This window comes from Sorex fumeus, unplaced genomic scaffold (assembly GCF_029834395.1).
Source record: "Sorex fumeus unplaced genomic scaffold, SorFum_2.1 ptg000041l, whole genome shotgun sequence".
NCBI lineage: Eukaryota > Metazoa > Chordata > Mammalia > Eulipotyphla > Soricidae > Sorex > Sorex fumeus.
In genome coordinates, this window is record NW_026606098.1 from 8,579,493 (window position 1) to 8,599,983 (window position 20,491).

General features: G+C 65.9%; 1 protein-coding gene across 5 annotated transcripts; it reads left to right on the forward strand.

The window, feature by feature from the left end:
• Positions 1-520: 520 nt before the first annotated feature.
• On the forward strand, positions 521-19,304 carry ADGRL1 (adhesion G protein-coupled receptor L1). Of its 5 annotated transcripts, XM_056119624.1 has the most exons (24): positions 521-659; positions 3,078-3,294; positions 4,023-4,107; positions 7,007-7,021; positions 8,831-8,915; positions 10,133-10,933; positions 11,709-12,023; positions 12,499-12,602; positions 12,784-12,969; positions 13,093-13,131; positions 13,214-13,397; positions 13,494-13,616; positions 14,425-14,639; positions 14,727-14,897; positions 15,178-15,387; positions 15,512-15,732; positions 15,821-15,887; positions 16,133-16,224; positions 16,648-16,816; positions 17,349-17,477; positions 17,569-17,665; positions 17,748-17,876; positions 17,984-18,001; positions 18,297-19,304. In XM_056119624.1, the coding sequence occupies exons 1-24, from the start codon at positions 590-592 to the stop codon at positions 19,067-19,069; spliced, it is 4,515 nt and encodes a 1,504-aa protein (XP_055975599.1). In that variant the 5' UTR covers positions 521-589; the 3' UTR covers positions 19,070-19,304. The 5 variants fall into 5 exon arrangements, with proteins under 5 accessions (XP_055975599.1, XP_055975600.1, XP_055975601.1 ...); XM_056119625.1 differs by lacking the exon at positions 8,831-8,915 and having other exon boundaries at positions 4,023-4,132; positions 7,004-7,021; XM_056119626.1 differs by lacking the exon at positions 8,831-8,915 and having other exon boundaries at positions 4,023-4,132.
• The last annotated feature ends 1,187 nt before the right edge of the window (positions 19,305-20,491 follow it).

Genomic DNA, 20,491 nt, shown 5'->3' on the forward strand with positions numbered 1-20,491 from the left:
GTGACTTCTCTGCCGACAGGCTGTTTCAGCCTGGCTGTGGCTGTGACCAGGGTGGGGCGGGTGGACCCAAGCGGGGAGACTGAGGCAGCGCACAGGACTGGGGCATCCCTGGGAGAGGGGGCTGCACCCTCGCTCCCGCCTGCCTGTCTGTCTCCAGTGAACCCCACGGGTCCCCACGAGGGGAAAGAGGGGACGCAGTGGTCCCTGGGCCCGGCGAGTGGCGCCAGCCAGCTGGATCCTAATTAACTCGCTGGAGCTCAAGGCAGGAAGCGGGGGGCTGGGGGGGCGGGCAGATTCCGGTGCCTGGGTCCCCTGCCCTGGGCGCCGGCCTCAGCTGCCTCGGCTGGCACAGTCGGGGAGTCTGGGTGGCAGAGAGGCGTCCAGGCGACCCGAGCCAGCCCTGCCACCCTGGATGGGTGGCTACGAGGGGATCCTGCCGCTTGGGGCGCACACAGATGGGCGGGGCTCCCGGGGCCCACCTCATTGACCCTGTCTCCCCAGACTGGTGGACCAGGCCGCGGTGTCCGCCTGGTGATGCGGGGTCCAGCCCCCTGCACCAGCCTCTGAGAGCTCCCCCCCGGCTGCCACCATGGCCCGTCTGGCCGCTGCCACCTGGACCCTGTGCGTCACGGCTGTGCTGGTCACCTCGGCCACCCAAGGTAGGAGCTGCAGGGGCGTGGGGGGCCTGGGGGTGCAGGGGGGGCCTGAGGCCATGGGTGGGGGGACGGGACGACCTTCCTAGGGTCCACAGCCCCTGTCACGGCGTCTCTCCCTGATCTTGGGTGGAGAAGCTTCAATTAAAGCGTCCGCTTATTTCAAAACAACTAATTATCCAGCTCGGCCCACCGCACCCGGGATCCTTGGGCCCAGCCCGCCCCGCCGTAGGGAGAGAGGCTGGTGGCCTCGCCCCTGCCCGCCCTGGCGGGGTCCCCCTGAGCGCCACGCCCTCTGGAGACCCCCTGCAGTGCAGCCAGCCCGCAAACCCCAGCACCCACCGTCCCTGCCCAGCGGGGTCCCAGCTGGGCCAGGAGCAGCCGCCTCCGCCCCCAGACAGCTCAGCCGCCCCCCGCCCCCCATCTCCCTGCCTGCCTGCCGGGACTAAAATTAGCCCTGCAAGCAGATGGCGCCGGAGGAACACATGTCAAACTTCCCCCGAGGGGGGCTCAAATCACCCCAGAAAACCCCGAGGGGCCTCGCTCCCATCGTCCTTGGGGGCCACCCGGAGCCCGCGTGGGAGGGACCGGCTTGGTGGCTGGGGTACCCAGCTGTGTGCCCCCCTGCAGATTGCCAGGCGGGGCTGCAGCCCCTTGGGGAAGGCACAGGGGCACTGCTGCGCCTGGGTGGGCGCGGGCTGCTCTGCAGGTGGCACAAGTGGGGCTCTTCTGTCGTGGGGGGGGGTGGCCCCACCTGGCTGCCCAGGGACCCGCGTGGGCTGGACATTGAACCCGAGTTGGCTGTGTCTGAGGCAAGGCTCTTTGTCCGTTGCTCAGGCCCCTGAGCTGGCTTTAGACCTGCTGGGGTGCGGGCTCAGCTGGGGGGCATCTGCCTCGCCCGTAGGGCCCCCTGGGTTCTACATCCCTCAACCCCACCTCCAGCAGGAAAGTGCAAAATCAGGGCTTTGGGCTCTGTGTGTACAGAGCCAGGATTCAGCCCTCCCAGCGCTGCGTGGTCCCCTGAGCACCGCGCAGGGAGTACCCCTCCCGTCCCCAGCACCACCAGATGTAGCTCAGGAAATGGGAAACAAAGGAGAAACAGCACGTTAACACCCGGGCTGTCTGCTTGGGACAGGGCTGACCCTAGGTGGAAGTGGCTGTCCCTGGCCTGTCCTGCCTGTCCTGGCTGGGCCCACACCATACTCAGTTTGTCCTGGAATATTTTAGAACATTCCAGAAGAGGACCAACCTGGGCGACAAGGTGCTCCTGGGGTAGTTGGGGAAACCAAGGCCTGGTGAGGTTCCAGTAGTCCGCCTCACCTGAGTGGGTATCTGAGGGGCTTCGGTGGCTCTCAGAGCTCCAGGTTTTGATTTCCTGGGTGATGCGGGTGGGGGAGGGGCAAGTCTGTGTGAAGCAGGTGCTGGAGCGCCAACACGGCCTGGCCAGGCTCCAAGGACACTGCGGGAGGTGACCACACTCACCCTGTCCTCTCACTTGCCCTGCAGAGCCACCCTCAGACTGGGTGACTGATGCTCAGAATTAATACATGCACAGCACCCCAGATCATCACAGCGACCAGATCCGAATAAAAGTAGCTCCTGAGCATGCTGGGAGTGACCCTTGGCACGTGGCTCTCCCCGGCTGGAGCCCCGCCAGGACTGAGCACCAAGCCTCACCCTGTAGCCTATGCTCCCAACTAGCCCAAACTTACTAGCACCCCCATCAGCCCAGGTCCCCCTGTGGACAGTATTGCCTTTAGGGGAACACTGTGGGATGTAACTCACTACCTCAGCAAACAGAAGGAAAGAGGTGGGATCTGGCAGGACACCTCAGGACCCACAGGTGACCTTCCAGGAGCCAGGGTCAAACCAAATGGCCTCGCGAGGTTCTGTCCTGCCGGGCAGTGGTAGACAGACTGAGGCTGCAGTCTTCCTCTCCAGAGCCGGCCTGCCGCCTGACCACTGCCCCTGCTGAGTGCTGGCCCCACCCTCTGAGCCCTACCCCACCCCCACTGAACGTGGCCCCGCCCTTTGAGGACCCTCCTTCGGGAGTGGTAGCTCTGCCCTCTGGGCACTGCTCTGCCCCTTGGAGTGGGGCCTACCCCCACTAGTGTGACCCTGCCCTCCGAGCGCTGCCCCGCCTCCCACATGCTGGCCTCGCCCTCTGAGCACTGCTCTGGATGAATGCTGGCCCCACCCTGAGTGCTGGCCCCGCCCCCTGGGCGCAACCCCGCCCCCAGTGTGGCCCCGCCTCCCGGGTGCTGGCCCTGCCCTCAGTGCAATATCAACCGGCTGTGGCCCCGCCCCTGAGCGTGGCCCCGCCCTCTACGCGCAACCCTGCCCCTGAGTGTGGCCCAGGCTTCCAGGCACTGGCCGCACCCCTGAGCGCTGGCTCCACTTCTGAGTGCCCGCACCTCCCCGCAGCGGGTCTGAGCCGGGCCGGGCTACCTTTCGGGCTGATGCGCCGGGAGCTGGCGTGCGAGGGTTACCCCATCGAGCTGCGGTGCCCGGGAAGCGACGTCATCATGGTGGAGAACGCCAACTACGGGCGCACAGACGACAAGATCTGCGACGCCGATCCCTTCCAGATGGAGAACGTGCAGTGCTACCTGCCCGACGCCTTCAAGATAATGTCGCAGAGGTGGGCGGACCAGAGGAAGTGGGTGGGCAGTGGCGAGTGGCGTGGACCTGGAAGGCACCAGAGGGGGGCGGTACAAGGACAGGTACCCCTGAACCAGACACCCCCAACCGCGGACGCCCAGCCAGCCCTGCTGAATTCCAGATGCCCCTCCGCGGCCGCGGCCGCCCTCCTGCGCCCCCACATTTCTGAAACCTGGGCAGCGCAGCTGGACTCGGCCACTTGACTTTATTTTGGTGGGTTATATTTTGGTTTTGGGGTTTTTCTGGGGTGGTGCTCAGGGGACCCTGATGCCGCGGAGCACAGTTCCATGTCACCACCGTGTCCCCAGCCCCGGGCTTCGCCTCTCGGTAGGCATGGACAAATGGATGCCGCCCAGTACAGTGATTCCTGGGTTCCTTCCGGGACCCTCCGACTAGTGAATGAGAAAAGGAGGGAAGGGGTGTGGAGGCTGCTGAGCAGGTCCCTGGAGGAATGTTTGTGAAACATTCTGGAGTGCGTGGGCGGGCAGGGTGCCCTCCCCCGTCCCATCTGCAGACAACTCTGCCAGGCAGCCCACCGGGAACCCTTTGCCTCTCCCCTGATAGCCGTGCTGTCCTGAGCGGGGCACCAGGGAAGGCACGAGCAGGTAGGAGACACATGAGCCTGGGCCTGGCCTCGGCATATGTGGCACTCCTCTCCCCCACCTCGGTCTCGCTGGTGTTTACCGACCGCCCACCTCTCCCTCCCAGGTGTAACAACCGCACTCAATGCGTGGTGGTCGCCGGCTCCGACGCCTTCCCCGACCCCTGTCCTGGGACCTACAAGTACCTGGAGGTGCAGTACGACTGTGTCCCCTACAGTGAGTCACCTTGTTCCTTGCGCGGGCGGACCCTCCCCTCCCGGACGTGGGCGTGGAGGAGGAGACACCTTGAACTGCGCATGCACCCATGCACGCAGGGACGCACGCACGCACGCACGCACGCAGGGAGTCCTGCACGCAGGGACTTGAACACGGCTGGTACTCATGCACGTGGGTACTCAGTACACATGGCACGTACTCGCGTGGCAGGTCTTCACGCCTGCAAGTACCCATGCACGCAGGTACTCACGCATGTAGATACACAAGTACCCACTACATGCAGGTACTTATGCATGCAAGGTAGTCATGCATGGTAGGAACCCATGCACATAAATACTCATGCACAGCAGGTGCCCATGTCAGGGACCCACGCATGCAAGTACTCACGTACAGCAGGTACATAAGGTGCCCATGCAGGTGCCCATACATTCAGGTACACACACATACACACAGGTACTCATGCAGGGCATACATGTAGGTACACAACACGGGTATCCACACAGCTATACATGTACACAGGTACCCAGGCATGCCACATACGCCCGAATGCATACATATATCCACACAAGCACCCGAGCACATATGCAGATACTCCTGCACGCAAGCGGGCCCTCACACCACCTGCTGACATTCATCAGACAAGCCCTGGGCTGCTCCCTGCCAGCCATCCCTGCCCAGCGCTGCCCAACCCCACCAGCCCCCACCTCCACGGCACACTCGACAGCCCACACCACACTCTCAGCCCCTGCTGCCAGCTCTGGCCCGCGCCTGGCCCCCTTCACACACCTGCCGCCCCCCAGCCCTCCATAGGCTGGCCCCACCAGGAGGACTGGTACCCGGGCAGGATCCTGCACATTCATATCTTCTGGCTGCTTTGCCCGTTGCTATGGCAGCACTTCCTGTCTGGAGGAAGTGCTGTGGTATTGGATCGTGGCCCCCAGGAAGCTGGAGAGTGATCTGGGTGGGGGCCGGGGCCTGTCCCAGGGGCGCAGACAAACACAGGGTCTCTCCTCCTCGCCCTTCCCTTCCCCTTCCATCCCAGACCCCACACTCGCCCCCCTTCACCGGTCATCCATCTGTTCCCTCCCCCTCGTCTACCCCCAGCTTCATGTAGCCAGCATGGAGGACAGGACCTCCTGGAAGCGGGGGGACGCAGGGCCACCGGGGCGTGTGACTCGGCGGGGGGCAGGGGCAGGGGGAGCAGGAGGCCCTGTGACTCTCCCTCCCTCTCCCCTCCCAGCCCAGCCTCCCCACCCCCGACCTCTGGTTTCTACTCCTAGATGGTCACCGCAGCCACCTGGACACGGCAGCTCTCCTGGGCCTCCGTAACGTTCTTTCCACTCACCCCTTTTCCTTTCAGCCGCAGCCCGAGGGGCTCGCCTGTGGATCCTCGAAGCACCCCATGACGCTGGGGACACTGCCCTCTCCAGGGGCTGGGCGGCAGGGAGCGGGGCAGAGATGGGGTGCAGTTCAGTGTGGCGGGGAGCGGGGGGGTTCCAGGAGCCTCCCTGCCCTCGGCTGGGACTGTGACAAGCACCCAGCCCGGAGTGTGATTCAGGAGGTGCTCAGTCCTGGGGACCCCTCGCCAGCCCGCTCAGCCTGCATCTAGCCCTCAGCGTACAGTGTAGTGGCTCCCAGCCTCAGTTTCCCCACCTGCGCCTGGTAGACACTGGCCGTGATCCCTGCCACGGGTGGGTGGTGGGTAGCCCAGAGCAGTAGGCGCCACGCCACCGAGACCCTCAGGCCCGTGCTGCCGGTGTGAGTGCCCGGTGGGCACGGGTGGACGGGCTTACAGATGCGCCCAAGCCTGAGCCCCTGGGACCCCATGACACCCCCCGATCTGGGGGTCCAGGCTGTCTCAGTCCCAAGACAGACAGGCCGGATGGAGGGGCCTATTCAGGGAAGTGGAGGAAGTCAGACTAGGCACCCCAGTGTTCCCCAAAGGATCTCTGAGCACCTCCTGAGTGCCGGCCAGGGCCAGGGCCAGGGCCGAGAACCCACCTGCTGGGCGTGCAGAGCCCAGACCTGGGTCAGATGGGAGGGGCGGAGCCCAGAGCAGGTTTGGATGGAGGGGAGGGGTGGGGAGACAGGCCATGGCAGGGTGGGGGACCCCCAGGCCCCACTAATGCTGGATTTGTCTTGCAGCCGCGCAGTCTAACCGCGCCCCTTCCTCCCCCAGGTGCCACCACCCGAGCTTGGTCCTGTGCAAGGTCAGGGTCAAGGGTCACAGGTCACGGGTCTGCAGGGTGCCACCTGTGTGCTACTGGGCCCAGCGGAAGCCGGGAGGGTGTCCATCTCCCCACCTGCTGTCCCTCTGTGCTGTGCCCCACCCCCAGCCTTGCCCCATGTCACCCCCAAGCCTGGTCTCTGACGCAACCAGGCCTGTCGGTCATTGTGTCCCCCCAACCCCAAGCCCTGTCCCCCGACCCGACCCATGTCTCCGGCTTCTAGGTCTGGAGGCTTGGGGGACCCCTTCCTGGTGCAGACCAGGGGCTGATAGAAAAGGATTCACTTTACTGAACCCCTCAGCCAGAGCCAGCCTCCCTCTGCACTGAGGGGCCCTGTCCAAAGGTTCTGTGGCCGCCCGCCTGTCCCGTGTCCCCCCCGCCATGGGTCTGTGGCTGCCCGCCTGTCCCCGTCTCTGTCCCATCTCCCTGCACCACCACCCTCACCCCAGAGGAAGGCACTTGGGGGTGGGGGGCCGAGCCGATGCTGCGTTTTGGGATTGGGGTGCCAGGAGTAAGGAAGGAAAGGAAAAAAGGGGGCGTGTTGCCGGAAAGGAAACGAAAGCGATTTAATCTCTTTTTTTTCTCTTTTTTCTTGCACATTTTTTTTTCAATTTGTTTTCTCTCTCTCTCCCGACGCTTAAAGTAGAAGTGGAGCAGAAAGGTAAAAGGCCGATACCAATGCTGAGCCCGTAACCGCACTTTGTTCTGCCCGCGCCCCGCCCCCGGGCGCCCCCAGCCCCCCGGAACCCTCTGAGCGGGCAGGACCTCCCCCACCCCCTTTCAGCCTCTCCTCCGAGTCCCCCCCCTCCTGTCGCTCTGTCTCTCTCTCCTTCTCCCGCCCCGCTCTGGCTCTTCTCTGACTCCGTCCCCCTCCCTCCCCGCCCCTCCCCGCCCCCGGCCCTTTGGGGAGCCCTGCCTTCTCACCCTCCTTTTGCCTCCCTCAGGAGAAGTGCATAAGCATCCGAGGGCGGTGGGGCGGTAGGGGTGCCCCTGGCTCCCGACTGGGCGGGTGAGCCATCTCTCCTCTCTTCCTCTTCCCCCCCACTTTTGGAACGAGTGTCTGGTTGGGAGGATGGGGTGGGAGTTGGGGGCGGGAGGCACCTGGATCTTCCTTTTGGGGAACAGATTCCTATTTCGGTGGTTCCTCCTGGTTTAAGTTCCTTCTGGTTTGGCGATTCCAAGGCCCAGAGCTGTTTGGAGCAGCACGGAGCACCAGTTCCCCCCCTCCCCCAGCACCCCGATGGCGGGTGGGCGGAGCTTCCCCGGGGGGCGGGGCGGGGCGGGGGCGCGCGGGCGGGGGCGCGCGCGGGCCGGGCTCGGGGACACTTGCGAAGCTGCAGTCAAGGTTTCTTCCGGGCTGTCAGGTCCGAGCCCCCGGGAGAGGGGTGCGGGGAGGTCGAGGCTGCCGCGGGGGGGCCTTCCCAGGGCACTGTAATTTCTCGCCTGCCCCCCCTCCCCCGCGGTGGGCGGGGCAGTCCGCGAGGGGCGTGGTCTGCGGCGCTGTCGGAGCTGGACGGCGCCCGGGGCTGGGCGGGGCAGCCCGCGGCTGCAGCAGGCTTCTGCCTGGAAATTATGGTGGTCTGCGGAGCCCCTCCTGGCTGGGAGGTGGGGGGTCCCTCCCAGCTGCTCCCCTCCTCCTGCCCCTCCCCTAAGCCGGAGGGGTCTGGTAGCCAGCCCCTCCCGCACCCTCCCCCCGCTCCCACCCGGCTTCACTCTTCTTGCAGGCCCGCTGGTTCTGGTTCGGACTCCGCAGCTTCGGCTTTTCTCTGCAGGGGGGTTGGGGGTGCAGGAGAGAAGAGGAGGTGTCGGGAGCTCGGTGCTGGGGGGAGCTTATGTCCACGGACCAGGCTGACCCTTCCTCTTCTCCCCACTGCCCCCTGGGGTCACCTCTAATCACATGCTTCCTCCTGAACGCCCCTCGGCCTCGGGCCGGCTTAGAGGTCTCCCAGAAATAGACCTGGGTTCACCCTGACTGGTGCCGGATAAGGGGGTCCAGGCCCACCTGTCAGTGTCTTGGGCACGGGGGAAATGGTGGAGCCCCGCCCGACCCATCAGGAGCCTAGATCCGCTCTCCTCCCCTGGGACCCCATCAGCCAAGAAGGGCAGGCTGGGTGCGCCCCCTCCCCCATATGCAGCTGACCTGTTGAGGTGGTGGGTGAGGATCTGCGCCCTGTACAACCCCCCCCCCCCCAGCCCCACCGGAGCCACTGCTTTGGTGCTAGGCCGAGCAGGAGCAGAGAATTCACTGCAAAGTCCGCGGGGTCCCTAGCAGGGAGGTGAGAGGGGGGCCCCCAGCGTCCTGGATGGAGGGGGCGTCAACATTGGGGGGATCCTGACCGCCGGGCGCAAGAGTCCAGACCCTCCCCTGCCCCCGCTGCGGGCAGTCGGTGGCGCTGGGACGCGGGGGCAGGAGGGGTGCTCAGGCCAGCTGCGGCCAATGAGATGCAGTTGAGGTTTTCCTCCTTTTCAGGGAATGGGGGGGTGGGGCGGGGCCCCCCACCTTTCTGACATCAGCGCTGCCTTGGTCCCTCCTCCCGAGCCGGGGATGGTTGCAGGTAAATCGGGGTCCGGGGCTGGGGAGGTGGGGGGACCTGGTTGGGGCGGGCTGGGTCTTCATCCTAACACCTGGTTCCCTCCCTTGCCCCCTCTGAGCTGGACCTGGGACAGCCCCCCCGAGGGACCCTCAGTCGGGCCCGGCCTTGGAGTGAATTCTCTGCTCACCCCTCTCTCCTCCGCCAGGCGGCGCTAACCCTTTCTCCCCAGGTGACGGTCAGCTCGGCGCCCCGCGGATCCAGGACCTCGCCGCCCCTCGCCTCTCTCTCCCCTCCACGCAGCTCTCCTCCCCTTCCCCCCCGACCCGCTCCCGCACCCCTGCGTACCCCTGTCAGTGTCTGCTGATGAACCAACTCCCTGAGAGACCCTGCCGGCTGGAGGCAGCGGGGCACCCCCACCCCGGGCTGATGGGGGCTGGGCTATCCTCCCTGTCCCCCCCCCAACACGCTTTCTCCTCTTCCTCCTCCTCCGCTACTGATCCAGTGGGGAACAGGGCGGTGGGAGGGAACCTCGGGCGTCCCCCCAGCACCCGCACCCAGAATTGGGGGGCACCCGGGACGTCCCATGGGACTGCGAGCATCACTTGACCTTGCAATTTTGCAGGAGGAAGAAAGTGGAGTTTTAAGAGAAAAACATTAGATAGAGATAGGTAGATGGATCGATCAGGTGTCCCAGTGTGGTGGGCGAAGGAGGGGATCCCCGACTCTAACTCTTCCAGTAGGGGGCGGAGACGCTGGCGCAGAGGCGGGGCCTGTCCCCCCTCCTCGTCCTGCGGCTGCAGTGGAGACAAGGCCCACTGGGGGGCGCGCGTGTCCGTGTCCGGGAGGGCTCCGGCGGGGGAGGGGCAAAAAAGAAAAAGAAAAACCTGTATCCCCAGCCTGTGGGGTCTCCAGCGGCGGGGGGAGGAAAGCGGGTCCCCACCTCCCCTCACCTCCCCCCCACTAACCCTGCTCTTCATGGTCTCTAGGCTCCCCGTTTCCAGGGAGAGGGGCAGCTGGGCGGGGTGGGGGGGTTGTCCCGGCCCGGAAACGCCCTTCCCATCACCAGCCCTACCAAGCAACCGTGACTGCAGCAGCAGGAGGGGGTCGGCCCGGCTGGACCCCCCCGCTGCGTGACCAACTCGCCTTTCTCTTCCCCCCCCTTCCTCTCCTCCCTGCCCTTCCCGTGCCCCGCCCTGCATCGCCTCCTTCCCGCACACCCCGTCGTCCCCTCCGTCCAGTCTTCGTGTGCCCAGGAACCCTGCAGAAGGTGCTGGAGCCCACGTCGACGCACGAGTCGGAGCACCAGTCGGGTGCGTGGTGCAAAGACCCACTGCAGGCGGGCGACCGCATCTACGTGATGCCCTGGGTGCCCTACCGCACGGACACGCTCACCGAGTACGCATCGTGGGACGACTACGTGGCGGCGCGCCACACCACCACCTACCGGCTGCCCAACCGCGTGGACGGCACGGGCTTCGTGGTGTACGACGGCGCCGTGTTCTACAACAAGGAGCGCACACGCAACATAGTCAAGTATGACCTGCGCACGCGCATCAAGAGCGGCGAGACCGTCATCAACACGGCCAACTACCACGACACGTCGCCCTACCGCTGGGGCGGCAAGACGGACATCGACCTGGCGGTGGACGAGAACGGGCTGTGGGTCATCTACGCCACGGAGGGCAACAACGGGCGGCTGGTGGTGAGCCAGCTGAACCCCTACACGCTGCGCTTCGAGGGCACGTGGGAGACGGGCTACGACAAGCGCTCGGCGTCCAACGCCTTCATGGTGTGCGGGGTCCTCTACGTGCTGCGCTCCGTCTACGTGGACGACGACAGCGAGGCGGCCGGCAACCGCGTGGATTACGCCTTCAACACCAATGCCAACCGCGAGGAGCCCGTGGGCCTGGCCTTCCCCAACCCCTACCAGTTCGTGTCCTCCGTGGACTACAACCCGCGCGACAACCAGCTCTACGTCTGGAACAACTACTTCGTGGTGCGCTACAGCCTGGAGTTCGGGCCGCCCGACCCCAGCGCTGGTGAGCGCCGTGCGCCGCCCCCCGCCGCCCGCAGCCCCCCGCCCTCGGAGGAGGAAACCGATGCAGGATTGTTTCATGTCCGATGCAGGATTTGATTAATGTCTGTCGTGGGAGGCGGCACCAGGCATTCCGGGCACCCGCTGGGCTGCCAGGGACCGGGGCAGCGGGCACCCCCTCTCTGTTCCGTGTTTAGTCTTGTTTTATTTTTGCACCTAGCAAGGAGTGCCCTGGGGGGTTCAGGATCACCCCCCACCCATGCAGTGGGATTTAGACTTGGCAATTAGATGCTCCCCCCACCCCCAGCAATGCAGTGCTGGTCCTAGGGTTTCTTTTGGGGGTTGGGGATGGAATTGGGGCTCACAGCCCTTTGAGTTCTCCCCCCCAGCTCGTGTTGGAGAAGCAGACTCGTTCTCCAGGCTCTGCCCATGCATTTGGGTGACTTAAGGTCTCCAAGGTTGGGGATCAGCTGGTCATGGGTAAAGTGGACTTTTGCCAGACTTCTAATTTGGGGGCCCTGGAAGGCCCCCAAGGCCGCTCCTCATCCGCGTTCCCAGGAGCCCTTCTATCTAATCCAGATCTGCAGAGACGCCCCCGTGCTTACCCAGAAGAGGGAGCAGGCGCAAACTCGGGCCCCAGCCAGCCTGCTTGGGGGGTTGCGGTGGCTTTTATTCATGGTGGGGGGTGTTCGGTGGACATCCGTGGTGGTTGTTGGGTGGCCCATGAGGCTGGGTCTCACCATCTCTGCCACCTTCTCTGTGGCCCCTCTCCCTTCCAGGCCCAGCTACATCCCCGCCACTCAGCACAACGACCACGGCTCGCCCCACCCCCCTCACCAGCACAGCCTCGCCTGCCGCTACCACCCCCCTCCGCAGGGCTCCCCTCACCACGCACCCAGTGGGGGCCATCAACCAGCTGGGGCCTGAGCTGCCACCGGCCACAGCTCCAGCCCCCAGCACCCGGAGGCCCCCTACTCCCAACCTCCACGTGTCCCCCGAGCTCTTCTGTGAACCGCGGGAGGTGCGGCGGGTGCAGTGGCCAGCCACCCAGCAGGGCATGCTGGTGGAGAGGCCCTGTCCCAAGGGCACGCGGGGTGAGTGCGGGAAGGGCACCCCCTGCTGGTGGGACGGCGAAGGGTCAGGCACTCCCTCGGTCCCTTGAGGCTGGCAGTGAAGTGGGGGGGAGGAGGAGGGCATGAGGGCATTGCTCTGCAGGCAGGATTTCCCCCACCCCCAGCCCTTCCTGGACCCTTCCTCTGGGTGTAGCCTGCAGGGAGCCCCCTGGGAACAGTGCGAGTGTCAGCACTGTGTGGAGCCAGGCCTGTGAGCACCTCGGGGAGGGTCGCAAGTGGCTTCCCTGAGCGGGAAGTGTCCTAGATGGGCTTTGCTAGAAGGTTCTACTTCGGGTAGCAAAGGTGAGGGTTTGGGGGGGGAGCTTTCATCGCCTCAAAAGTCACAGTCACTCTGACCTTCTGGACATCTGCCCCTCTGTGTCACCTGCCCCCTCTCCGTGACCACCTATCCCCTTCCCTGTCACCCCCTGTCTGGTCTGTCCGTCTGCCCCTGCAGGGATCGCCTCCTTCCAGTGTCTACCCGCCTTGGGGCTCTGGAACCCCCGGGGCCCCGACCTCAGCAACTGCACCTCCCCCTGGGTCAACCAGGTGGCCCAGAAGGTACCGGGGGCTGCCCTCTGCCCCTCCCCCAGATAGGCTCTCCGTGCGGGCCCCCTCCTTTGGCCCATGGAGGGGGCGGACACAGGGAGAAGGGGCCAGTGGGCGAGGGGCAAAGAGGGACGGGGAGGGGGGCATGTGGCCAGGCGGAACGACTAGCCGGGGTGGGGGGCTCCTCCCGCAGATCAAGAGCGGGGAGAATGCGGCCAACATCGCCAGCGAGCTGGCCCGCCACACCCGGGGCTCCATCTATGCGGGGGACGTGTCGTCGTCCGTGAAGCTCATGGAGCAGCTGCTGGACATCCTGGACGCCCAGCTGCAGGCCCTGCGCCCCATCGAGCGCGAGTCTGCGGGCAAGAACTACAACAAGGTGCGTGCGGGGGAGGGTCCTGCGAAGGCCCCGTCCCCAGGACCGGCCAATGGGGAGCAGCGGGTGGGGGTGGGCGGGGCGCGGGCCTGACCCCCCCCAGCACGTGTACGCCCTCCCCTCCAGATGCACAAGCGTGAGAGGACCTGCAAGGACTACATCAAGGTTAGAGCCCGGGAGGGGGTGGGGGGCAGCCTTGTGGTGCCGGCGCTGCAGATTCAACGCCCGGCCCCACCTACCCACTCAGGCCGTGGTGGAGACGGTGGACAATCTGCTGCGGCCCGAGGCGCTCGAGTCCTGGAAGGACATGAATGCCACAGAGCAGGTGCACACGGCCACCATGCTGCTGGACGTCCTGGAGGAGGGGGCCTTCCTGCTGGCTGACAACGTGCGCGAGCCGGCCCGCTTCCTGGCCGCCAAGCAGAACGTGGGTGGGTGTGTCTGGCCGCTCGGACGGGGGGTGGGGAGGCGGGGCTGCGGGGGGCGGGGACGGGCCCCCCAATCCCCTCTCCTGCTGCCGCCCGCAGTCCTGGAGGTGACAGTGCTGAACACGGAGGGACAGGTCCAGGAGCTGGTGTTCCCGCAGGAGTACCCGAGTGAGAACTCCATCCAGCTCTCTGCCAACACCATCAAACAGAACAGCCGCAACGGTCAGTGTCCTGCCTGCCCCCGCCTTTGTTCAGGGGCTGCAGAGTCGCAGGAAAGGGCTAGAGTGCACGCGTCTGGGCACTGCCCGGCCCCCAGCACCCCGCTGCCCGCCGAGCACGCACCCATCTGGCCCAGTTGGATGAGCGCTGCAGGGAGTGGACCCAGGGTCCCGGAGCACTGTGGGGGTCCTAAAATGAGGAGTTATAATAGGCCAGCGGGTAAAGCTTGTCTTGCCACCGCCACCCGAGGGTCCATCGCCCGAACCCCGCTAGGGGTACGGGCTGACACTCTGTCTGGTTATCCACGGTCCTCCCGTTGTTCATCGATTTGCTCGAGCGGGCCCAGTAACGTCTTCCATCGTGAGACTTCTTGTTACTGTGTTTGGCACATCGAATACCTCACAGGGAGCTTGCCAGGCTTTGCCGTGCGGGCGAGATACTCTCGGGTAGCTTGCCGGGCTCTCCGAGAGGGACGGAGGAATCGAACTCCGGTCGGCCAAGTTGGCTGCGTGCAAGGCAAACACCCTGCTGCTGTGCTATCACTCCAGCCCGTCTGGTTACATGCAAAAGTATATATATAAAATACAATGGATGCCCGCATTTAAGCCTAGCTTGGGGTTTTCTGGGAGGGAGGCAGCTCCCCCAAGCCCCACCAAGCCCAGGACTCCCGGGAGCCCTCTGAGCAGAGCACGGGGAGGGTTGGCAGCTTGGCGGGCGGACCAAAGAGGTTTGCACTCTGGGGCACATAGCGAGGGCGTGGGGGTGGCGTTGCTCAGCAGAGGACCTGCTGAGCCTCCCGTGTGCCCCGCAGGGGTGGTCAAGGTCGTGTTCATCCTCTACAATAACCTGGGCCTCTTCTTGTCCACGGAGAACGCCACGGTGAAGCTGGCGGGCGAGGCGGGCGCAGGCGGTCCCGGGGGCGCATCCCTGGTGGTCAACTCGCAGGTCATCGCCGCGTCCATCAACAAGGAGTCCAGCCGCGTCTTCCTCATGGACCCTGTCATTTTCACCGTGGCCCATCTGGAGGTGAGCGGGGACGGCGACCGCAGGCTCTCAGATCCAGTCCCTTCCGCGCTGCCTTGCCAGTTCTGACACCCCGCCCTCCCCCCCCAGGTGAAGAACCACTTCAACGCTAACTGCTCCTTCTGGAACTACTCAGAGCGCTCCATGCTGGGCTACTGGTCCACGCAGGGCTGCCGCCTGGTGGAGTCCAACAAGACGCACACCACGTGCGCCTGCAGCCACCTCACCAACTTCGCCGTGCTCATGGCGCACCGCGAGATCGTAAGCTGCCCCCGCGCCCTGCTCCGCATGGCACCCTGGCGAGCCACTAGCCCGGGGGCGGGAGCCAGCCCCTCTGGGGCGTGGGGGTCACGCGGCAGTGCCCTCCCGAGAAGCACCCCCATCTGTCCACCAGAGGCGCCCCGGAGCATGAGGAAGTGTGCGAGCTGCATCTGCGAGGGGGGACAAGGGAGAGGGCAGCGGACCTGCTGCAACGCTGCCCGCAGAACCCAGCGGGAGGCGCTGAGCGGACCCCGTCCCCCTCCCCCGCCCTGTCCCCCAGTACCAGGGCCGCATGAACGAGCTGCTGCTGTCCGTCATCACGTGGGTGGGCATCGTGATCTCGCTGGTGTGCCTGGCCATCTGCATCTCCACCTTCTGCTTCCTGCGGGGGCTGCAGACGGACCGCAACACCATCCACAAGAACCTCTGCATCAATCTCTTCCTGGCCGAGCTGCTCTTCCTGGTGGGAATTGACAAGACGCAATACGAGGTGAGTGCGCATGCGCAGGCGTGGGGGCGGGGGAAGGGACGAGGGGGCGCTACGGCGGCCACGCCCCCAGACGCCGCTCCCCGGCCCCTCCCCCATGCTGTTTCCTTCCCCCCTCGCCCCCCAGATCGCCTGCCCCATTTTTGCTGGGCTGCTGCACTACTTCTTCCTGGCCGCCTTCTCCTGGCTGTGCCTGGAGGGCGTGCACCTGTACCTGCTCCTAGTGGAGGTGTTCGAGAGCGAGTACTCGCGCACCAAGTACTACTACCTGGGCGGCTACTGCTTTCCCGCACTGGTGGTGGGCATCGCTGCGGCCATCGACTACCGCAGCTACGGCACCGAGAAGGCGTGAGTGGCCCCTTCTGCAGCTCCTCTGGGGTCAGGGACAGCCACACCCCGAGGCGCTTCCTAACCCCCGCTTCCCTTCCTCTCCAAGCTGCTGGCTCCGAGTGGACAATTACTTCATCTGGAGCTTCATCGGGCCCGTCTCCTTCGTCATTGTGGTAAGTCACGGCGGGACCCAGGTTGGAGCCCAGCCTGCACCCCGGGAGCCTCCAGGCCGGCCGACTCCCCGCTCCCAGCAGAGCAGGCAGGCTCGGGGGAACCCCGGCACTAAGCCCCCTGAGTTTCTGAGCCATTCTTTGTCATTCTTGGAGTCACTGTCCCGGGGTGGACCCACTGGCAGGGAGGCCCTGGAGGAGGGAGCCATGCCCAGCCTCTTGCCTGCTGCCCGCCCCCCCCCCCCCAGGTGAACCTGGTCTTCCTCATGGTCACGCTGCACAAGATGATCCGGAGTTCCTCCGTGCTGAAACCCGACTCCAGCCGTCTGGATAACATTAAGTGAGCCCCGTCTTCTGTTCATGCTTTCCCTAGAGCCCCCCAACACATACACTGGGCAGACAAACAGTAGCAAAATCGCTTAAGGATTCTAGAGAGTAGGGAGAGGAAAATGTGGCGAGGACTTGGCCAAAAAGGAAAGTGCGGGGGTCTGGGAGGGGATTCTAAGGACTGGGACGCGCGCAGGAGGCCCAGGTTTGATCCTCGGAACATTGTGGATCAAACTGCGGCGAGTGGCCCCTGAACACTGCTAGGTGTGGGCGCCCGGAGAGAAACAGCGGGAAGGATAGAGGCGGCCGGAAGTGGCCCTCATGAGCCCCACCCTGGGCTCCACCCCGTGGACCAGTCCCCCATCAGTGGCTTCTGACCCCAAGTGGGTGCCAGTGGATGGCTGGTGATGGCCGCGCCCCCTCCCCTGCCCCCCAGGTCCTGGGCCCTGGGGGCCATCACCCTGCTCTTCCTGCTGGGCCTCACGTGGGCTTTCGGGCTTCTGTTCATCAACAAAGAGTCGGTGGTCATGGCCTATCTCTTCACCACCTTCAACGCCTTCCAGGGCGTCTTCATCTTCGTCTTTCACTGCGCCTTGCAGAAGAAGGTGGGCTGGGGTGGGGCCGGGGTGGTGGGCGGGGCTTTGGGCTGCTTTCGGGGCTCCCCCGAGGCCCTGAGGATTGACCTGGGGGTGTGTTAGGGGCACACTACGGGGCCTGGGAGGCTCCAGCAGGGACACCTCCCTGCCCTGGTGTGGGGTGTGTGAAAGAACATTTCCTCCTTTTCATTGTTCCGTGGTATCTTGAGTCTTACAGCCACAGAGTGTCCTAGGCCAGCCCCACCCCTGATGCTGTAAGGCCGCTCCCCACCCCCTCCCCAGGGCGGGGTCCCCTTCAGCTCAGGCTCTGGGCTGGGCGAGTTGGGGACTCGTTCCTGACATACGGAAGGCCTGGGTTTGGGACGCGGGACACTGCAGAGGCACCGCTTCTGCTGCTTGTGGCTCTGTTGGGCAGACAGGACCCTGCAGGCTGCTGGGACCCACCGGAAACGGCGTCTGAGTTGAAGGGAGGACGGACGTGGGGATTCGGGGCATGGCCGTGGGGGTCCCAGCCGTCCGTCCCTGCCTGTCACGCGCCCAGGTGCATAAGGAGTACAGCAAGTGTCTGCGCCATTCCTACTGCTGCATCCGCGCGCCGCCAGGGGGCGCCCACGGCTCCCTCAAGACCTCAGCCATGCGGAGCAACACTCGCTACTACACTGGCACCCAGGTAGCAGGGTGGGCGGGCAGGAGGCAGGGGGGGAGAGGCCGGGGGGGCAGCCCCAGGGCAGGGACCCCTCACATGTGGGCCGGGCCCGCAGAGCCGAATCCGGAGGATGTGGAATGACACGGTGCGGAAACAGACGGAGTCGTCCTTCATGGCCGGTGATATCAACAGCACCCCGACCCTGAACCGAGGTGAGGGCGGGTCTGCGCCCCCCGCGTACCCAGCCCCCCGCCCCTGCGCCCTGGCGCTTTGAGTGACCTCAGCCTATGGCAGGTACCATGGGGAACCACCTGCTGACCAACCCGGTGCTGCCCCCTCGCGGGGGCACCAGCCCCTACAACACCCTCATCGCGGAGTCAGTGGGCTTCAACCCCTCTTCGCCCCCTGTCTTCAACTCCCCAGGTAGGAGCGCCTTCCAGGGGACGTGGGGGGCGCAGGGAGGCACACCCTGCCTCTCCCCCGTGGGTCCTCGCTTACCTTCTCTTTTCCCTCCTGGCTGGCGCCTCCAGGGAGCTACCGGGAGCCCAGTAAGTGCCCCCTCCCCAAGCACCCCTCTCCAGGCCAGGCCAGCAGGGCCTGACTTCGGGGTGCCCCACGCCTCCTCAAGGCATACCCACAGTTGCTGACTGGGCAGGGTGCCCGCATATGGGCTGGAATTGGAAAGGAAAACGGTGAGGGTGGGGGACGTGGACCCCCCATACCCTATGGGGTTGGGATGCCTAGCTGGGAGGGGCTTTGGGGCTGGGGTCCCCGGGGTCTGGGGATGTCAGGGTACACTCAGTTCCGGTGTCGTGCCTGACACCCCCGCTTCCCTCTCCCCAGAGCACCCCGTGGGAGGCCGGGAAGCCTGCGGGATGGACACGCTGCCCCTCAACGGTAACTTCAACAACAGTTATTCCTTGCGGAGCGGGGATTTCCCTCCCGGGGACGGGGTCCCCGAGCCCCCCCGGGGCCGGAACCTGGCCGACGCGGCGGCCTTTGAGAAGATGATCATCTCCGAGCTGGTCCACAACAACCTGCGCGCTGCGGGCGGCGGCGCCAAGGGCCCCCCGGCCCCACCTGAGCCCCCCGTGCCACCGGTGCCCGGTGGTGGGGCTGGCGGAGGCGGTGGGGCGGGCGGCGTGGAGGAGGAGGCAGGCGGTGGGCCGGGCGCTGACCGGGCCGAGATCGAACTGCTCTACAAAGCCCTGGAGGAGCCGCTGCTGCTGCCCCGGGCCCAGTCGGTGCTGTACCAGAGCGACCTGGACGAGTCGGAGAGCTGCGCCGCCGAAGAGGGCGCCCCCAGCCGGCCGCTGTCGTCCCCGCCAGGCCGGGACTCCCTGTACGCCAGCGGGGCCAACCTGCGGGACTCGCCCTCCTACCCGGACAGCAGCCCTGAAGGGCCCAGCGAGGCCCTGCCCCCGCCCCCGCCCGCGCCCCCCGGCCCCCCGGAGATCTACTACACCTCGCGCCCGCCCGCGCTGGTGGCCCGGAACCCGCTGCAGGGCTACTACCAGGTGCGGCGGCCCAGCCACGAGGGCTACCTGGCGCCCCCGGGCCTCGAGGGGCCGGGCCCAGACGGCGACGGGCAGATGCAGCTGGTCACCAGCCTCTGAGGGACCTCAAGGACCAGGGGCCCCGGCCCAGGAGGGGCCGGGCCGCTGGCAGGAGAGGGACACTAGCCGAGCCGGGGTGGGGGTCCCCCGCACTCCGCGGGCGCCCCCTCGGCCCGGGCCCCCCCTCCGACCCCTCTGGGGCTCTGCCGTGGGGCCCCGGGGTGCAGGTTCAGACAGGGTTTACCACCACTCGCACCAGCTGTCGGGGGGCAGCCTACCGGCGGGGTGTCCCAGCCGCCCCCAGCTCTCCTTGCTCCTAAAGCCGGGGTCGGGGAGAACATGTTGCCGGGGATCTGGCTTCGCCCGAAACGCTGCGGCTATGAGGGGTCGCGGGCGGAAGGACAGACAGGTTCCTCCTGTGCTCCCCGGAAATCGCGCGCGGGGGGCGGACGACCTGGCAGGGCCTTGGGCACCCCCTCCCAGAGAAAGCCCCCAGGGCCATTGGGGTGGGCAGGAGGCTGGTTATTTACAGGTGGAACTTTCTCGAAGCTCCTTCCCGCTGCTCTTCGTAGTCCCTGCCTTCCCTCCCCTCTCCATGCACCCACTGACCCCCTCCCTGGGGCGACCCCTGATAAAGCACAACTCCCCCGCACGGCCCCCTCCGGGGGTCCATAACTGGGCAGTGCCCGGTCTTGTGGGCTTGCTATCCGGGGAGCAGGTTTGGGTCCTGGGCTAGGATCTTTTTCCCCGGGGGGGGGGCCCTTTTATTCCTCCTCCTTCTCCTCTTCTCCCATTGCTGTAAATATTTCAACAAAATGGAAAAGAAAAAAAAGACAAAAAAAAGAAAAGAAAAAGAAACAAACAAAAACCAACAAAGAAGAGAATTCTCATCACTTGAAGCCACCAGAGTCTGCGGCCCCGGCCCGCCTGGCTCCCGCGGAGCGGAGTGCGCGCCGCCCCCACCCGGCAGGCCGCCAGGACTCCTGCGTGCTCGTGTTCGTGCGCGCGCGCGCCCCCCAGCCGGGGTGGGCGGGGCCGCCCGAGCAGCTTTTTACAAACCCAGAGACAGAAAAACCTAGAAGCAACCGCCAACCCGATCCCCTCCCTTGCACCGCGGCGCCCCCTGGCATCGTGGGCCCGCCTGGGGCGTGTACCTCACTGCCTGCCCCAGGACGGGGCCTGCCTCCCCGCCCCCCGCCCCACCGGCACCCCCGGGGGAGGCGCCTCAAGCCCAAAGATGCTTCTGCCCAGTGGCTGCGCGGCCCCACGCCCCCTGCCCTGCTTCCTGTGTTAGCTTCTGGGGCTGATTTTCCACCTGGAGAGGTGGGTGGGAGGCGGTGGGCGGCGGGGGTGCCGACGGAAGGCCGGGGTCAAGGTAAGAGAGGCTTTCCCTGTCCCCCACCGCCCCCAGGGGGCTGCTCACAGGACACCCGGGCTTGGGCCGGGGAGGGATCCCCCCGCAAGTCCGCAGGCCCCGAAGAC

Excerpts from the sequence above, each read along its gene's own strand:
- ADGRL1 (XM_056119624.1), top strand. The coding sequence starts at position 590 with ATGGCCCGTCTGGCCGCTGCCACCTGGACCCTGTGCGTCACGGCTGTG. Across the intron at positions 13,398-13,493 it reads GGCCGCCAAGCAGAACGTGG|TCCTGGAGGTGACAGTGCTG; the intron begins GTGGGTGTGTCT and ends TGCCGCCCGCAG. Across the intron at positions 13,617-14,424 it reads CAAACAGAACAGCCGCAACG|GGGTGGTCAAGGTCGTGTTC; the intron begins GTCAGTGTCCTG and ends TGTGCCCCGCAG.